The sequence below is a fragment of the Emiliania huxleyi genome (assembly GCF_000372725.1).
Source record: "Emiliania huxleyi CCMP1516 unplaced genomic scaffold EMIHUscaffold_91, whole genome shotgun sequence".
Taxonomy (NCBI): Eukaryota; Haptophyta; order Isochrysidales; family Noelaerhabdaceae; genus Emiliania; species Emiliania huxleyi.
Genome location: NW_005195220.1, coordinates 364,431 through 380,901, shown reverse-complemented (window position 1 = coordinate 380,901; position 16,471 = coordinate 364,431). Strand labels below are relative to the sequence as shown.

At 65.2% G+C, this 16,471-nt stretch overlaps 4 protein-coding genes across 4 annotated transcripts in view; 1 reads left to right on the top strand and 3 right to left on the bottom strand.

Annotated features, from left to right (window-relative positions):
* Window positions 1–3,533: 3,533 nt before the first annotated feature.
* On the bottom strand, window positions 3,534–3,947 carry EMIHUDRAFT_312481 (hypothetical protein; the record flags this gene model as incomplete). Its single annotated transcript, XM_005757390.1, has 1 exon — window positions 3,534–3,947. One exon carries the CDS (start codon window positions 3,945–3,947, stop codon window positions 3,534–3,536), a length of 414 nt encoding a protein of 137 aa, XP_005757447.1.
* A 147-nt stretch (window positions 3,948–4,094) lies between these two features.
* EMIHUDRAFT_69022 (hypothetical protein) lies at window positions 4,095–5,000 on the bottom strand (the record flags this gene model as incomplete). Its single annotated transcript, XM_005757389.1, has 1 exon — window positions 4,095–5,000. A coding segment is annotated over one exon (906 nt), but the record flags the coding sequence as incomplete, so codon positions are not given.
* Window positions 5,001–7,160: 2,160 nt separating this feature from the next.
* On the top strand, window positions 7,161–7,733 carry EMIHUDRAFT_220501 (hypothetical protein; the record flags this gene model as incomplete). Its single annotated transcript, XM_005757388.1, has 1 exon — window positions 7,161–7,733. One exon carries the CDS (start codon window positions 7,161–7,163, stop codon window positions 7,731–7,733), a length of 573 nt encoding a protein of 190 aa, XP_005757445.1.
* A 4,969-nt stretch (window positions 7,734–12,702) lies between these two features.
* EMIHUDRAFT_107468 (hypothetical protein) overlaps window positions 12,703–16,471 on the bottom strand; it is a gene marked incomplete at both ends in the record, with an annotated part of 8,084 nt that continues 4,315 nt past the window's right edge. Inside the window, 5 exons of the mRNA XM_005757387.1 lie at window positions 12,703–12,934; window positions 14,145–14,269; window positions 14,336–14,403; window positions 14,959–15,073; window positions 15,629–15,670. Of these exons, the coding sequence (XP_005757444.1) occupies window positions 12,703–12,934; window positions 14,145–14,269; window positions 14,336–14,403; window positions 14,959–15,073; window positions 15,629–15,670 (582 nt within the window). The remainder of the gene's footprint in view (window positions 12,935–14,144; window positions 14,270–14,335; window positions 14,404–14,958; window positions 15,074–15,628; window positions 15,671–16,471) is intronic.

Here is a 16,471-nt window from a genome sequence, read left to right as displayed (position 1 = left end):
GAGATCAGCCGAGATCAGCCGAGATCAGCCGAGATCAGCCGAGGTCAGCCGAGGTCAGCCGAGATCAGTCGAGATCACCCCGAGGTCACCCGAGATCACCCGAGATCACCCCGAGATCACCCGAGATCACCCCGAGGTCACCCGAGATCACCCGAGATCACCCGAGGCCAGCCGAGGCCAAGCCGAGGTCAGCCGAGGTCAGCCGAGGCCCCCTCCCCGCGCGCCCTTCACGGTAATCTCGAGGACTCTCGGGCCATCTCGGGCCATCTCGGGCCATCCCGAGGAATCTCGAGGTCTCTCTAGGCCCTCTGGCGCCTCACGCGGTGCAGCGACGCCTCGTACCGGCCGGCGGAGAACAGGTGGAGCGACTCGCCGCACAGCACGAGCACCTCCTCCTCGCCGACGCACAGCGCCTGCTACCGTGGCGGGTTTCTTTTTTCGTTTTCTCGGGGGGGGACGTCTCTGCTTGTTCTCTGCCAGCGCACAGCGCAGCGCCTTCCTTCTCTGTGGCTGGATTTGGGTACCGGGGCTGGTAGGGTACTGCTGGTAGGCGCTGCGCGCCTCTGCGTCCACCCACGTCGCGGTCGCGCGATCTAGCACCTGCAAGCTCGGCATGCTCGGTGTGAGGCGAGCACGGCGGTGGAGGAGAGCGCCGGTGACTGGTAGAATGACTCCGCTTCACTTGTGTCGCGAGCTGGTGGCTGGTAGAATGACTCCGCTTCACTTGTGTCGCGAGCTGGTGACTGGTAGAATGACTCCGCTTCACTTGTGTCGCGAGCCGGTGATTGGTAGAATGACTCCGCTTCACGCGTGTCGGAGCACCTGCAGCCCCGGCACGCGCGACGCAAGCGTGAGCGTCAGTAGGCCCGGGTCCGCGTGCGCGCGCCTATGCACGGCCCTGCATGACTCGGCTTGCTGGCTGGTTGGCAAGGGCGCCTGCTCACAGAGAGACAGAGAAAAACACACGGTCCTACAGGGAGAGGCACTAGCGGTCGGAACAGCGTCAGCAGGCCGGGGTCCGCGCGCAAGCTGGCCAGCCCGGCATGCTGCCACTGGCACTGTCTACTGTCACTGGTACTCGCGCGCGCATGTTGGCCAGCCCGGCATGCTCGTTCGGGTACACAAACAAGTCGAGGACAGAGAGATCGCCGGCGGCGGCAGCCTGCGCCGCCCTCGCCGCCTCCAGCCGCTCGCCGCCGCGCAGTCGCCGCAGCAGCTGCACCGCGAGGCCCTGAAGCGCCGCGGCGGCGGCCGCGACGCACGGCCGCAGCTGCGAGCTGGGCGGCCTTGCCGGCCACGGCACGAGCTCAAGCGCGGTGGCGTCTGTCAGCAGGTGGAGCTGGTGCCGCTGCAGCCGGCCCTGCCGGTCCAGCACGCTGTTGACGCCGACGCCGGCGAGGGGCAGCCGCGAGCACTGCGACCGGCGGCGCGTCTGCGTGTGCTCGGCGTGCACGTGCCGCCGGGCGATCCCCATCGAGTGGCCGCGGCGTCGGTGATGCAGCAGCGCTCTGCTGCCCGCCGCCTCTGCTGCTACGAGGGTGGCGAGGTCGCTCTGCTCGAGGTGCGTGAGGACACAGTACCCGTGCGCGGAGAGGAGCTCGTCGAGCGCAGACGAGGAGGGCGAGAGCGCGAGCGAGAGGCGCAGCCGCGGGAGGGCGGACATCGGCCCCAGGCGGCGGACTCGCAAAAAAAATTTGTTCCCGCGCATCAGCATGTCTCTGCTCGCCAAGGAAGAGGCGCGTCACTTCATGCGGAAGCTCGATAAACACACAGCGAGGGCGACAGCAAGAGTTCAACGGGAGGCGCCGGACTCAAAAGACACCGCCACATTCCTGAGACGAGCGAGGGCAGCCTCCTTAAAGGCGAAAGGGTCTAGATTTGGGGCGCTTGCCGAAGAGGAGTACGACAAAATAGCGCCCGTGATTGCCTGCACGCTACCCGCACTCACGGACTCCATACCCGAAAGAAAGAGAAGGGAGCTCGCGGGAGAGGTGACGAGTGAACTACAGGTAGTGGGGAAGGCAGCCTCGATTGCCATACAGACATGGGTGCGAAACAACGACAAGACCAAGGCACGGGCAGAGGAACGAGAGAAGAATATAGGGTGGATAAAGCGCCTGTTCACGGCATGGAGGGTGAGCCACACCGAACGTACCGAGCGAAGAGCCGAGCGGAAGGAGGACGGGGAAGATGACTCAGAGGAGGACGAACCAGTGGAAATTCAGTTGTCAGATGTCACGATGCATCCGAAGGGGACCCCAGCGCCGGCATCATCCGTAGAGGCACGAGTGTTCGAAGAGAGAGTGGACCTGAGCAACAACATGACTTGGAGGCAAATGATCGGAGTGGGAGTCAGAAATGTGGTCCTTGCGCGAGGGGAGCTCGATAGACTCGAGGGGCCAGGATACGCCGCAAGGAGGACGGAGTTGCGCCGAGAGGCGAAAGAAGCCGCGAGAACAAGGGACCGGCAGGCGGCGGCGTCGCAGGACGAGGCAGAAGAGAACGACGCGACAGAGGGGGAAGTGACAAGGGAGAGAACGACGAGAGTGGGACAGCCGCGAGGTGGCATGAAGGTTGCAGCGAGAAGCGGCGAGAGACTGCGAAAAGAGATACGAGGAGGCAGACCCCCCAGGGTGGGCGACGGCTAGCGCATCACACCCTCCTCTCCTTAAAATCCCTGTGTGGTGGCGGCGTGCCGTTCTCCCATCCCTCCCTTGGGTTGTGTGTTTTCTTTCTTTCTTTCTTTTCTGCTCGCCAAGGAAGTGACAAGGGAGAGAGCGACGAGAGTGGGACGGCCGCGAGGTGGCACGAAGGTTGAAGCGAGAATCGGAGAGAGACTGCGAAGAGAGATAGGAAGAGGCAGACCCCCTAGGGTAGGCGACGGCTAGCGCATCACACTCCTCTCCTTAAAATCCCTGTGTGGTGGCGGCGTGCCGTTCTCCCATCCCTCCCTTGTGTTGTCTGTTTTCTTTCTTTCTTTGCTCGCCAAAAAAAGACGAATGTAGGGGTACCTATCTGTTGCAGGGCCCTCTGGGGCGGTCAAAACCGGACCTACCTACTCGCATAATGTGGGTAAACCATAGTAGCGAGAGAGATTTTTAAAGACCAACAAGAAATCACGACGCTCACAGTGATTTGATTCTAGTAGCGTGCACGCTACTATGAACACAGAAGCCCATAAAAGTCGCCGGCGCAGTCCACGACGAGCCAGCCTTTCACACAGGAGCGACACACAGAACCACAAGACAAGACACTCAGCCTCCCTTGACTGCTCCTTTTCCTTTCTTTCTTTTTCGCCGCCGCCCCTGTAGCATTACCCAGCTACGTCCCTCCGTCTTTTTTCGCCGCCCCCGCCATCGTCTGGGTGCGCCTTATACCCCCACCCCACACCCCACACGAAAACTTGTCTTCCCTGTGTTCCCGCGCACAAACTCAAGTGCAGGAGCCGGAGGGGGGGGGGGTCGGGCAACGCAGACCCGGGCACCCTCCGTGAGCGTCGTGCCCCCGCACGACGCTCACGAAGTGTAAAGGCACTAAGCAGAGCCGCCGCGCCCCGCGCCCCGCCCACCCCGCCCGCCCCGCCCGCCACGTCCACGCCCCCCTCGCCCCCCTCGCCTACCGACCGCCGCCGTGGCGCCCACGGGCTGAGCCTGGGGCGCGGGGCGCGAGGGCGGCTGGTGGACAAACGTCGTCTGCGCCGCCACCAGCCGCCCAGTTGCGGCGATGGGCAGCGCCGGCTGGCGGCAAGCCGGGCAGTTGCTGTCGCGCTCCAGCACGCGCGGCGCACACGTCTCGCAGTACAGCGCGTGGCCGCACGCGAAGCGGACCGAGCGCGGCGCGTCGTAGCAGAGGTCACACAGGCGCTCCTCGGCCCCAGCCGTCTCCTCCACCTCCCCCACCGCTTCGACTAGCGCCTCCAGCCGCGGCAGCGCCTCTGCGAGCGGCATCCGCCTCTTCTTCCTCACAAGAGCCAGCCCAACCACGAGCCGCGCCAGCTCCTCGGCCTGCGCCGCTGACCAGCCCGCGTCGACCGCCGCGATGCTCTCCGCCGTGTCGGGCTCCTCCAGCGCATCGTCGCACGCGTTGAGCAAGCCGACGGCGCCGCGGCCGGTCAGGGCGACGAGCAGCGTGATGCCGAGCGCAAAGCCATCAGTGAGCTGAGAAGCCTGGTTGTCCAGCGAGATGATCGGGTCCATGTAGCCTGGCTTGCCAAAGATACGCTGCGTCGACAGGTGCGAGACCTGCTGGCTGCCGCCGGCCGTCGCCTCTGCCGCGCGCGCGAGGCCCACGTCGGCGAGGTAGCCGTTGCCGCGCTCGTCGAGCAGGATGTTGCCCGCCGAGACGTCGCGGTGCAGGATCATCGGAGAGCGCGTGTGCAGGTAGTGCAGCGCGCTCGCGGCGTCGCGCAGCACGCGGAGCCGTGCGGCGGAGGAGAGCGGCGGAGGCGGCGTCTCGAAGCCGAGCATGCGGAGCCGCTGCAGCGCGGCTGGAGCGCGATAGAGGCGGTCCTCGAGGCTGCCGCCGCGGCAGAGGGGGTAGACGAGGCACGCTCTCGCGGGCGCCAGGCAAGCGCCGAGAAGAGGAAGCAAGGACGGGTGGCACGCCGCGCTGAGCGTGCGCACCTCACTCTGCAGCTCGGCGAGGCCTTGGGCGCCGACACCGACCAGCGCAGTCTTGACGGCGAACCCGCAAGCGACGCGCGGGAGCGACGGCAGCGCGTCGGCGCGGTAGACGCGCCCGAAACCGCCCTCGCCCACCTTGCGCGCCTCGGCAAAGCCGTCGGTCGCCGCGATGAGCTCGTCGAGAGCAACGGCGGCGGGCGGCGCGGCGGCGGCAGCGAGGGCGGCGACGGTCGCGGCCGCCGAGGCTGCCGCAGGTGGCGCTGCCGGTGCCGCCGCCTCCGCTGCCGCCGCCTCTTGAGCCTCCGCCGCCGCCACGGCCGCTACTGCCGCCTCTACAGCCGCCGCCTCCGCCGCTGCCGCCGCCGCCTCCGCCCTCATCCTCGCCTCCTCCCTCTCCCTTGCCGCCTCCTCCCTCGCCCTTGCCTCTGCCTCCTCCCTTGCCCTCGCCTCCGCCTCCTCCCTTGCCCGCGACGCCGCCTCCGCCTCCTCCGCCGCCCGCGCCGCCTCATCCGCCTCCTCCGATGCCCGCGCCGCCCGCGCCGCCGCAGCTGCCTCAGCCGCCCGCGCCTCGTCCGCCGCCCGCGCCTCCTCCTCCGCCGCCCGCGCCGCCGCCTCCGCCTGCCTCGCCGCCGCCTTCTCCTCCTTCTGCCGCTGCCGCTTCAGCGCCCTGGCCTCGCGGACCTTTCGCTCCGCCAGCTCGTCGCGCAGCCGCCGCGCCGCCCGCAGCGCCTCCGAGCCGTCGGCGGCCTCGGTGTTTGCGTTGATCGCCGCCCTGAGCGCCTCGAGATCGGCGTCGCCTCGCTCGCACGCCTCAACCGCCTCACGCAGCGCAGCCTCGGCAGCATCGCGCGCCTCCGCCGCCTCCGATGCCGCTGCCGCCTCGCGTGCGGCCGCCGCGGCCTGTTCGGCTGACTCTGCGACCGCCGTCTCCCCCTCAGCCTCTGCTGCGGTCGACGAGTGCTCCTCGAGAGCACGCACGCACTCGGCGTGGCCCTTCTCCTTGGCCCACTGAAGCGCCGTCTTGCCGCTCGCACTGCGCGCCGCATCATCTGCGCCCGCCCGCAGCAAGCGCCGCATGATGGCGGGGCGGTTATAGAGGGCGGCGATCATCAGCGTGGTGAAGCCTTTGATGTCCTGCAGGTTGATCTCCACGCCGTGCCGTATCAGCAACTCGACCACCCGCTCGTGGCCGTTGTCGGCGGCGGCCATCAGCGCGGTGGCGCCGCCGCGGCTCTGCAGGTTGACCTCAGCGCCGTGCCGTAGCAGCAGCTCAGCCACCCGCTCGTGGCCGTAGCGGGCGGCGAACATCAGCGCGGTGAGGCCGTTGCTGCTCTGCAGGTTGATCTCCGCGACGTGCTGCAGCAGCAAGTCGACCAACCGCTCGTGGCCGTTGTTGGCGGCGGTCATCAGCAGCGTGATGCCTCTCACGTCGCCTCTCTCGTACGTCGCGTCGGCCCGCCCGCCACTGTCGAGCCACGCCAGCACCGCCTCCTCCTCGCCTCGATGAGCCGCTGCGATGACCGCATCGGGGGCTGCCACGCCACCGCTCGGCTCAGCCGCCGCAGCCGGCGACAGATTACCCGGCCGCACCCGCACGCTCTCGCCGCCGCCCTCGAGCGCCACCGCGTACCGCCCGCCCTCGAAGCTCTGAGCCTCGCCCAGCCGCCCGTTCAGCTCGGGGCGGGAAGAGAGCCCGCCGAGCACGACTCGCTGGCCGAGCAGCGGCGCGTCCACCGCTGCTGCTACCGCGCCCGAGGAAGCGCCGCCCGGCCCTACCCGGCCGTCTGCAGCCGCCGCCGCCTCAGCCAACACCTTGACGCACTCGGCATGGCCCTTCTCCTTGGCCAGCTGCAGCGCCGTCTTGCCGTTCTCAGTGCGCGCCGCCGCGTCTGCGCCCGCCCGCAGCAAGCGCCGCACGACGGCGGGATGGTTGAAGACGGCGGCGCCCATCAGCGCGGTGCCGCCGATGCTGTCCTGCAGGGTGACCCTCGCGCCGCGCCGGATCAGCAAGTCGACCACCCGCTCGCAGCCGTTGTTGGCGGCTGCCATCAGCGCGGTGCCGCCGATGCTGTCCTGCAGGTTGACCCTCGCGCCGCGCCGAATCAGCAAGTCGACCACCCGCTCGTGGTTTTTGTCGGCGGCGAGGATCAGCGCGGTCCAGCCGTCGCTGCTCTGTAGGTTGGTCTCCGCGCCGTGCCGCAGCAGCATCTCAACCACCCGCTCGTGGCCTTGGTTGGCGGCGCCCATCAGCAGCGTGATGCCGCTCACGCCGTCTCTCTCGTACGTCGCGTCGGCCCGCCCGCCGCCCTCGAGCCACGCCAGGACCGCCTCCTCCTCGCCACGCTCCGCCGCCAGCACGGCCGCGTCCGTGCAGCTGAGGGATCCTGCACTCGCCATCGTCTGAGGGAAGGGTCCCGGTTTAATCCTCTTTTTCGCTGTGCCCCCCCCCCCCCGGGGCGGCGGCCCGTAGGGATATATATATAGCGTTTTGGCGCGAGTCACTCGACAGAACCCCTGGAGCCGGAACCCTGCGCGGTCATGCTCGCTCTCTCCGCCCTCCTGCCAGCCTACCCCCACCCGTCTTCGGTCTGTGCGGTCGGCGACCTGCATGGCGACCTGCAGCACGCTCTCGCGGCGCTCGCGCTCTGCGGCGCCGTCGACCCGGAGACGGGGAGCTGGGTGGGCGGCGCGATGACGGTGGTGCAGACGGGCGACGTGCTCGACCGCGGAAACAATTCCCTCGGCGTGCTTCGCGCGCTCTGGCGGCTACAGGCGGAGGCTGAGGCCGCCGGCGGCGAGCTGGTGCTGCTGCTCGGCAACCACGAGCTGATGAACATGCAAGGCAAGGTCCACTACGTGCACAAGGCGGAGCTGGCGGCGGAGGGCGGCGCCGGCGCGTGGAAGCGGCGCATGCAGCCCACCGTCGGCGACCTCGGCGCCGCGCTGCTGCGGCACGACGCCGCAGCAGTGCGCGGCGGAGGCGCCTGCCGGACGCTGTTCGTGCACGCTGGCGTGCGGCTGTCGGTGGCGGAGCGGTTCGGGTCGGTCGAGAGACTGAACGAGGCGGTGCGGGCGCAGATCGCGGCGCGCGGCGACGGCGACTTGCCTTAGAAGCGGAATAGAGTCCGTGTTCTTGTCCTCGAACCAGCGCTCGAGACACGTACTCAGCTCCGCTCGACCGTCTTTCCGCAGTATTCAGCTGCACTCACCGTAGGGGCCTCTCCGTCCCTGCACAGTACCGTCCTCCCGCCCTCATGCCTGCGTATCCAGCACGCAGGCGACTTGCTCGATCCGAGGGAGGGGCCCCTATGGTGGAGAGGCTACGCGAGGCCGCGGCAGGTGAGGGCGAGTCGCGAGGGGCTAGCCCGGTGTTTTCCCGCCACCCCCTCGTGTGTGCGGAGAAGTGTAGCCAGCCTTACCCGACCCTATCCCCTGTAGCCAGCCTCAGTCGACCCTATCCCCCACCTGACCAGACCCGTCCTCGCGCCGGCCCAGGCCTTTCGGCGGGAGGAGCACGCGTGTGCTGAGGTGCAGGCGGCCCTGGGCGCCCTCGAGCCGAGCGGGTGCAGTACCCTACCGACCCGGTACCCAAACCCAAAGAAGCCAAATAGGGGCCCTCGACCCGAGTGCTCGTCGGATGGCGGTGGGGCGCACACCGCGTTGAGGCCTCAGCCGTGAACAGCGTCTCTTCACAGCTGCACCTGTGCACAGGTGGGGCACAACATTGTGCCGTGGGTCTCCTCGCGCTGCGGCGGCACACTCGCGCTGCTTGACGTTGGCATGTCTTCCGCGTACGGCGGCTTGCCCGCCGCGTGGAGGCGCGGAGATCGGCCGAGATCGGCGGAGATCGGCCGAGATCGCCCGCCGCGTTGAGCGCGGAGATCACCCGAGATCCGCGTGATGCCCTTGCCCCGAGATTGCCCGAGATTGCCCGAGATCGCTCGAGATGCCCCGCGATCCCCCGAGATCGGCTGAGATCAGCTGAGAGGAATTCATTCGGAGTTAGTTCGGAGTTAGTTCGGAGTTCATTCGGAGTTCATTCGGAGTGAATTCGGAGTTAGTTAGGAGTTAATTCGGAGTTGATCAGCTATTGATTAGAGAGGCTGCCCGCCGCGCGGAGGTGCGACGTCGGAGAGGAGGGCGAGGCGCGAACCGCGGCGCTCTACTACCACGGCGCCGCCACCCGCGGCCCCGTGCGCAGCGTCTCGCCGCCTCCCGAGCTATGCGATGCTTGCAGCCGCTTCACGCCGGCGGGCGGCGGAGGCGACCGCGCCGAGGCGGCGCGGCAGGAGAACGCCGCGCACGACTGCCACGAGTACTGCCCGCCCGAGAGGATGGAGCTCTAGATGGAGCTGTGAGGGACGCGGCGCCTGCCCGCCTGTCGGGGTCGGCGTGCGTGTGTGTGTGCGCGTCTTTCCCGCCTGGGCGGGGCAGCGGGCGGGCGCGCGGTGCGGTGCGGCGTGTGCGTTCGGCCCTGAGGGCCGGGTAGGAGGGGTCTAGGTTACCTCTACGTCTGAGGGCCTGCGGCCCTCTTACCTTTACCTCTGGGCAGCCGTGGGCCCTTTACCTCTACCTCTGAGCGACGGAGGACCATGATTTACCTTTGCGTGATCTCTCGTGTCTCGAGAGTGATCTCTCGAGTGATCTCGATAATATGTGATCTCGATGCAGCTATATCTGCGATTTCCACTCGCCGGCTCGTAGAGAAGAGAAAATACAAACAATGCGCAGCCGCACGAGTGTTTCTGAGATGTGCCCGCCATCCATGGTTGGGCGCGCAGGACGAGGAAAATTTGGATGTCGACAGCCTTTTCTAATAAGAAAATGGCTTCTCCTCGGCGCCATACCGCTTTTCGGCGCACAGCGGGAGTTCGCAAACCTGGCATGCTGCCTTCCCTTCTACGTACACTTTCAGAATGGAGGCAAACCTCAGCGCAGGGCTCAGCTGTGCCCAGACCAAGTCGATTTCGAGTGCGTGTGTGCGACTGCGACAAGGGACCGCTCGAAAGGGACCATTGGGTTTGGATTATTAACAACGAAGGCGCTCTCAAAAAAAGATTTTGTACCCTCCAAGTGCTCCACCAAAAAGAAAAATCGTTGGACTCTACTTCTCTCTTCTGTGATGGAGACTGAGGAGCGCACGCATCGAGTGCCACCTGAACATCACCTCGGACGTGCCCATTGAGCAGCTGGTACTCCATCCCGACCCCTTACCCGGAGAGCAATTTCGCTCGGATCTCCAAAGCAATTTAACAGGGCCAGAGGGCTACACGACGAAGCTGATGGGGTCAACGCAGAGTTCCATCCCCCCCTGGCGATCGCCCGTCAGAAAGAATCAGTCTGCAATCAAAGTCACGGTATCGATCGAGCGGGAGCCATCCTTCGTTACCACCATGCATGTAATGATGGGCTGGCTTCTCGTGATCCTCTGCTCGGCGCAGTATTGGATCCCCCGAGACGGCAACACGGACCGTGCGGGTCTCGCAATCACCACGGTGCTTGCCAGCACCGTCCTCATGACAGAGGCCTCTGTGTCGACAAAACCTACCTGGCTCCAGTACTTCTTTATTGTGTGCATAACCTTCCAGGCGCTCTCCTTCCTCATCGCCGTCGTTGCTGGGCGTCGGCAAGGCATCTCGGCAAAGAGGGAACGAAAATGCAAATCGGCAAGGCGTGCCGGGCAGGCTCAAGAAGGAGCGAGCTTCCAGCAAGCGCCAGGATTGGCAATCAAGCGACAGCGCGCGGGTCATCGCCGTTTGCGCACTTTAAGTCGGGCTTTCTCCGTCCCTGCACGTGTTGGCTCTGCGGGCGCCATGGTTCTAGGGGTTTGTGAGGAGATCACCGGCAGGCGCAATCATGACATCCAGGACCTCATCGGCATACGAATCATGTTGCCTGGCTTCATACTTGCCTGCACGATACTCCCGTTTCTTACTACAGCCGTGTGCAGCGGTGATCATTGCCAACGCCACCCCAAGTCTGGAGCAAATTCCGAACTATTCATCGTCAATGTCATTTGCCTAGCGTTGTGGTGCTCGGCCTTTCTGCTGGTGCGTGTAGCTAAGTGCATGCCGAAAGCTCAGCCCTCGTGATGCATGGTGTTACATGTTCGCGGTGCATGTTATCGAGGTTTGAATGTACGTATCTCAGGTAGTTAGTTAGTCCTAAGGCAAGCGGGCAGTGCTCAATATGGACACCAACGCGGTAACGGGTGGACGCGGGACAGAAGATGACGACACGCGCGAGCGACACACAAGACACACAAACTCACAAGACACTCAGCCAGCTGGGCTGCCACAGGTAAGGTAAGGTAAGGTAAACTTCTCCACACACACGAGGTGGTGGGGCAAGGGGGGGCAACCCTCGCGTCTCCACGTCTGACGACAGGAGCCCCACGGCATTCAAAGTGCAAGGCCCAGTGCGCGTGGGTGAGCGGTGTGTGTGTGTGTGTGTGTGTGTGTGTGTGTGTGTGTGTGTGTGTGTGTGTGTGTGTGTGTGTGTGTGTGTGTGTGTGTGTGTGTGTGTGTGTGTGTGTGTGTGTGTGTGTGTGTGTGTGTGTGTGTGTGTGTGTGTGTCACGTCACTGCATCCTCCGCCGGTTCCTCCCGTCGCCTCTTCTTTGTTCGAATGTTTTTCAATCCATCCTTCACGAAGCCCTCCCATGTAGCTAGCGTTCTTGGCGAATGTCTCGAAATGGCCAGCAGGCGCTGTCTGCTCGCGGTCTGTGCGGGCCGCTCGTCTTCCTCGCCCTTCTTTCGTCCTCCCGTCCCTCCCCTCCACCATGGCCTTCTCGGCACTTCTTTCTCCATCCGCCTCGCCCTGCCTTTTCGTATCGTGCCGTTCGCCCTCCATTCGGTGACCTCCATGGCTGTCTGCCCCCCTTTGGGTGGCGCTCTCGATACGGTTGCGTCAACCTCGACGTCGCTGTCGCCCTCCCCGTCCCCGCCGGCGTCCGTGCCTCGGTTCGCGTCATCGGTAGCGTCTCCGTTGTTCCCTCGTGCCCCGCCGTCGCCCTCTCTGCTCGGGCCGTTAGCGATTTCGCCCCTCCTGCGTGTCGCCCCTCCGTCCCCTCCCCTTTCTTCGTCGTCATCGTCGCTGTCGCGAAAGCCCTCCGGTCCCTCGATTCCCTCGCCTATCCCCTCCGCTGCGTCGTCCCAGTTTATATCCTCATCCTCTGCGCACGTCGCGTTGGCTTCCTCTCTCCCCCTTTCCTCCATGCCCCTCTCGCTGTCTGGTGTTAATGGACCCCCTTCCTCGCGGCGTATCCTGGCCCCTCGAGTCTATCAAGCTCCCCTCGCGCAAGGACCACATTTCTGACTCCCACTCCGATCATTTGCCTACACGTCATGTTGTTGCTCAGGTCCACTCTCTCTTCGAACACTCGTGCCTCTACGGATGATGCCGGCGCTGGGGTCCCCTTCGGGTGCATCGTGACATCTGACAACTGAATTTCCACTGGTTCGTCCTCCCCCGAGTCATCTTCCCCGTCCTCCTTCCGCTCGGCCCTTCGCTCGGTACGTTCGGTGTGGCTCACCCTCCATGCCGTGAACAGGCGCTTTATCCACCCTATATTCTTCTCTCGTTCCTCTGCCCTTGCCTTGGTCTTGTCGTTGTTTCGCACCCATGTCTGTATGGCAATCGAGGCTGCCTTCCCCACTACCTGAAGTTCACTCGTCACCTCTCCCGCGAGCTCCCTTCTCTTTCTTTCGGGTATGGAGTCCGTGAGTGCGGGTAGCGTGCAGGCAATCACGGGTGCTATTTTGTCGTACTCCTCTTCGGCGAGCGCCCCAAATCTAGACCCTTTCGCCTTTAAGGAGGCTGCCCTCGCTCGTCTCAGGAATGTGGCGGTGTCTTTTGAGTCCGGCGCCTCCCGTTCAACTCTTGCTGTCGCCCTCGCTGTGTGTTTGTCGAGCTTCCGCATGAAGTGACGCGCCTCTTCCTTATTTCCAGCGCAGCTGCCGCTCAGTATGTGCGCCAACGACGCCTGTGGTGGCTCATTGTCTTCTTGTTTCCAGTCGTCCCAGTCTTTCAGTTCCCCGCGTCTCCTCCTTGCCTCGCGCGCCTCTTTTGCGACCTCATCCCTAGCCGCTTTGCACGCTCTGCATCCCCACGGGGTGTGAATACGTCTGGGTAGGTCTGGGTAGGTCCGGGTACGGAGTGTGAATAGGTAGGTCCGGGTAGGTCTGGGTACGGGGTGAATACGTCTGGGTAGGTCCGGGTAGGTCTGGGTACGGGGTGAATACGTCTGGGTAGGTCTGGGTAGGTCCGGGTAGGTTTGGGTAGGTCCAGTCATCCGCCCGCGCCGCGCGCCATCTAATGGGCGTCTAGTGCAGCCACTGACGGCACTATTCCAAAGGAGCGGTCGATGCCTCGCCTAGAGTTCGGGTGGACTTGCGCACTGCTTAGCCCAGAGGGGGAGTGTGTGTGAGGTGGTGTAATGTTGTCCCGTTTCAGGCGGCAGGTCAGGGGATTAGCCGGGAGGATTCGGCAGCTCAGCCGGGGGCTGAGCGTCTGCAGGCAGCCTTCCGCCCGCGCCGAAATTCACAGCCCTCCCGGGCCGACGGGGTGCTCCTTGGATCGGGCCCCGCTCCCCGCTTTTCCTGTACCTGGACTGTCCGGGTCAGGAGGGTGAGAGTATTGGGTGGGCGAGGGCAGTAGCTACATCTGGCGGGTGGCAATTGAGGGATAGCAGGTGGGTAGATTGGGGGGTCAATGGGCGCGCGGGCGGCGCTTCGTGGTCCTGGGCGAGCAGGGGAAGTGGTTAGGAGTCTTGGGCCCGGAGATGAGGATTGTCGAGATGTCATGCGAGAGCGGTAGGTGGGCGGAGGTAGCGCGGCTGGAGAGTGGTGTCCGAGGGACAATGGTGAGTTGTCAGTTGGGGCTCGAGACGCGCGGGGCTCATACTACAGGGTGCCGATTTGTGAGCTGAGTGCATGGGTGTATTAGGTTCAGAATTTTGTGGCGTCGAGGTTTGTGCATTGGTGGCTTAGCGGTCAGAGCGTTCGCAGACGGGCCGGTTGGCTGCGGGTTCGAGGCCGGGCGGGGGGGGAGGGGGGAGGGCATCACCTCACCCTCACCCCTCACCATCAATCCTCGAGATCCTCGAGAGCGTCTGCGAGCGTTGATGTCGTACTGATCTTTGCGCGCGAGCGTCGCGATTTTTGGTCTGGTTGGTCCGTCGTGGCCGGTGCGCGGGAACCTGGCTGAAAACCCGCGCAGGACGCAGCCAGCCGAGTGTACGTACGACCGAGGTCGCCGAGCCTTGGCGACGCGACGCGCACGTCGCCAAGGAGTTCGTAAAATGTCCGAGGTTTGCCGTTGGTACTTTAGTCACGTGTGACTGTACCCTTTGGGGGGCTGCATCTTGGTGTGAGGGACGCGGGTCGTATTAACGGGTCGTTATAAAGAAGTCGGGGGCGCACACTGTCAGCTCTAGGACGCGGTGCACGGAGCTCGGAGGCGGGGCGCACCGGCCACCGCGCCGAGCACGGGGCCCCGCGCTCACGCGCCCTCTCCCGCAGACCCACCGGCAAGCGCGACGAGCTCCTTGAGGCTGATAGGGCGGAACCCTCCCCCGCCCCCTCCCCCTCCCCCTCCCCCGCCCAGCTGGCGCGCGTACACCAGCTTCTTGTCGCTGTCGAGCACCACCTGCAAACCCGCCAAACGAGATATGGGGAGATCTGGGGAGATCTGGGGAGATATGTGGAGCACCACCTGCACGCCGCCAAACGAGAAGACGGCGCGCCCCTCGCTGCGCACCCCGAGCGGCATGAAGACGGCGCCTGCGCACACAGCTCGCAGTCAGGCTACCACTACTACCACTACCACTACTACTACTACTACTACTACTACTACTGCTACTACTACTACTACTACTACTACTACTGCTACCACTACTACTACTACTACTACTACTACTAAGACGGCGCCGTGCAGCGACGCGAGCCGCTCCAGCATCTCGCGCAGCGTCGGCTCGCCGTCGGCGCCGCGCCGCGCCGCCTCCTCCTCCGCCGGCCTCCGCGCGCCCTCGCCTCCTCCGCTCGCCGCCGCCGCGGCCTCCTCCTCCTCCTCCTCCTCCTCCCCCTCCCATCGGGGCGGCGGCGGCGGCGGCGTGCCGTCCGCGCCGCCCTCGCACGCCGCGGCGGCGTCCGGCGCCTACGTCCCATACCTCCAAAGTATCGAATCCAGTGTGGGTTCGGTCCCGTGGGTGGTGTGGTAGCGCCTGCTCCGCGTCCAAGGCCGCGTTGATGCGGTGCAGCGCCGCGTCGAAGCGCGCCCGCACGGCGACATCGTCGATGAGGCCGGGCGCCTGATTGAATGGTCGGCTCCGGAGTCACCCCGAATTGCTGGCTCATTAGGCCCGCCCGCCGTCGAGGGGGAGGCGGGCGCCGGCCGGAGGAGCAGCGCCTTCCAGCCGCAGTACCACTGCGAGACCTCGCCCCAGTCGGGGTCCTGGCCGAGCCACGCGGCGAGTTAGTAATGAATTAATCGGCTCGTCATTCATTAATTAATCAGTCGGGGTCCTAGCCGAGCCACGCGGCGAGTCAGTAATGAATTGATCGGCTAGTCATTAACTCATCAATCGATCGGGGGCCTGGCCGAGCCACTCGGCGAGGGCTGCCAGCCTACGGCGCGGGGAGGGGAGGTGGGTAAGGAAGGTGAGCTCGCCAAATCGCTTGGGCGAGAGGAGGAGGAGGGGTCCGCGATCTTGGAAGGAAAGCCTACTGCTGCTGCTGCTGCGGCTGCGGCTGCGGCTGCGGCTGCGGCTGCCGCTGCTGCTGCCGCTGCCGCTGCTGCTGCCGCTGCTGCTGCTGCTGCTGCTGCTGCTGCTGCTGCTGCTGCTGCTGCTGCTGCGGCTGCCGCCGCCGCCGCCGCCGCCGCCGCCGCCGCCGCTGCTGCTGCTGCTGCTGCTGCTGCTGCTGCTGCTGCTGCTGCTGCGGCTACCGCTGCTACTGCTGCTGCTGCTGCTGCTACCGCTGCTACTGCTGCTGCTACCCCCGCATCTACCGCCGCCGGCCAGCGCGGGAAGAAGGTGCGCAGCAGCAGCGCCTATTCACAGCAGTGGGTGTGAAGAGACGCTGTTCACACCTCATCGCACGGCAGGCGCGCAGCAGCAGCGCCGCGAGCTGCTCCAAGCCGAGCAAGCCCGCCTACTCAGCGATGAGCATGGAGCTCACTCGGAGCTCATTCGGCCGCGAGCTGCGCCATATCTCCCCATATCTCCCCATATCTCCCCATATCTCCCCATATCTCATTCGGCCGCGAGCTGCGCCATATCTCCCCATATCTCCCCATATCTCCCCATATCTCCCCATATCTCATTCGGCCGCGAGCTGCGCCATATCTCCCCATATCTCCCCATATCTCCCCATATCTCATTCGGCCGCGAGCTGCGCCCGCCCGACAACGAGCCGCCCACGCGAGCACGCGCCGGACCGAGAGATGGGGAGAGGTGGGGAGAGATGGGGAGAGGTGGGGAGAGATGGGGAGAGATGGGGAGGTCTGGGGAGAGATGGGGAGATCTGGGGAGATATTGGGAGATCTACGAAGAGCCGCCCACGCGAGCACGCGCCGGACCGAGAGATGGGGAGATCTGGGGAGATCTGGGGAGATCTGGGGAGATCTGGGGAGATCTGGGGAGATCTGGGGAGATATTGGGAGATCTACGAAGAGCCGCCCACGCGAGGACGCGTCGGACCGGGCCGAGCTTCTGGTCGGCGGGGTTGACTCTGAAGGCCGCCATCCCCTAGCAATGACACGCATACTCGTAACCGCAACCATAGGGCAACCATAGGGAGGGTGTCGTCTCGGGTACACTCCCCTAGGAAGGATGCTCATCATGGGAACGAT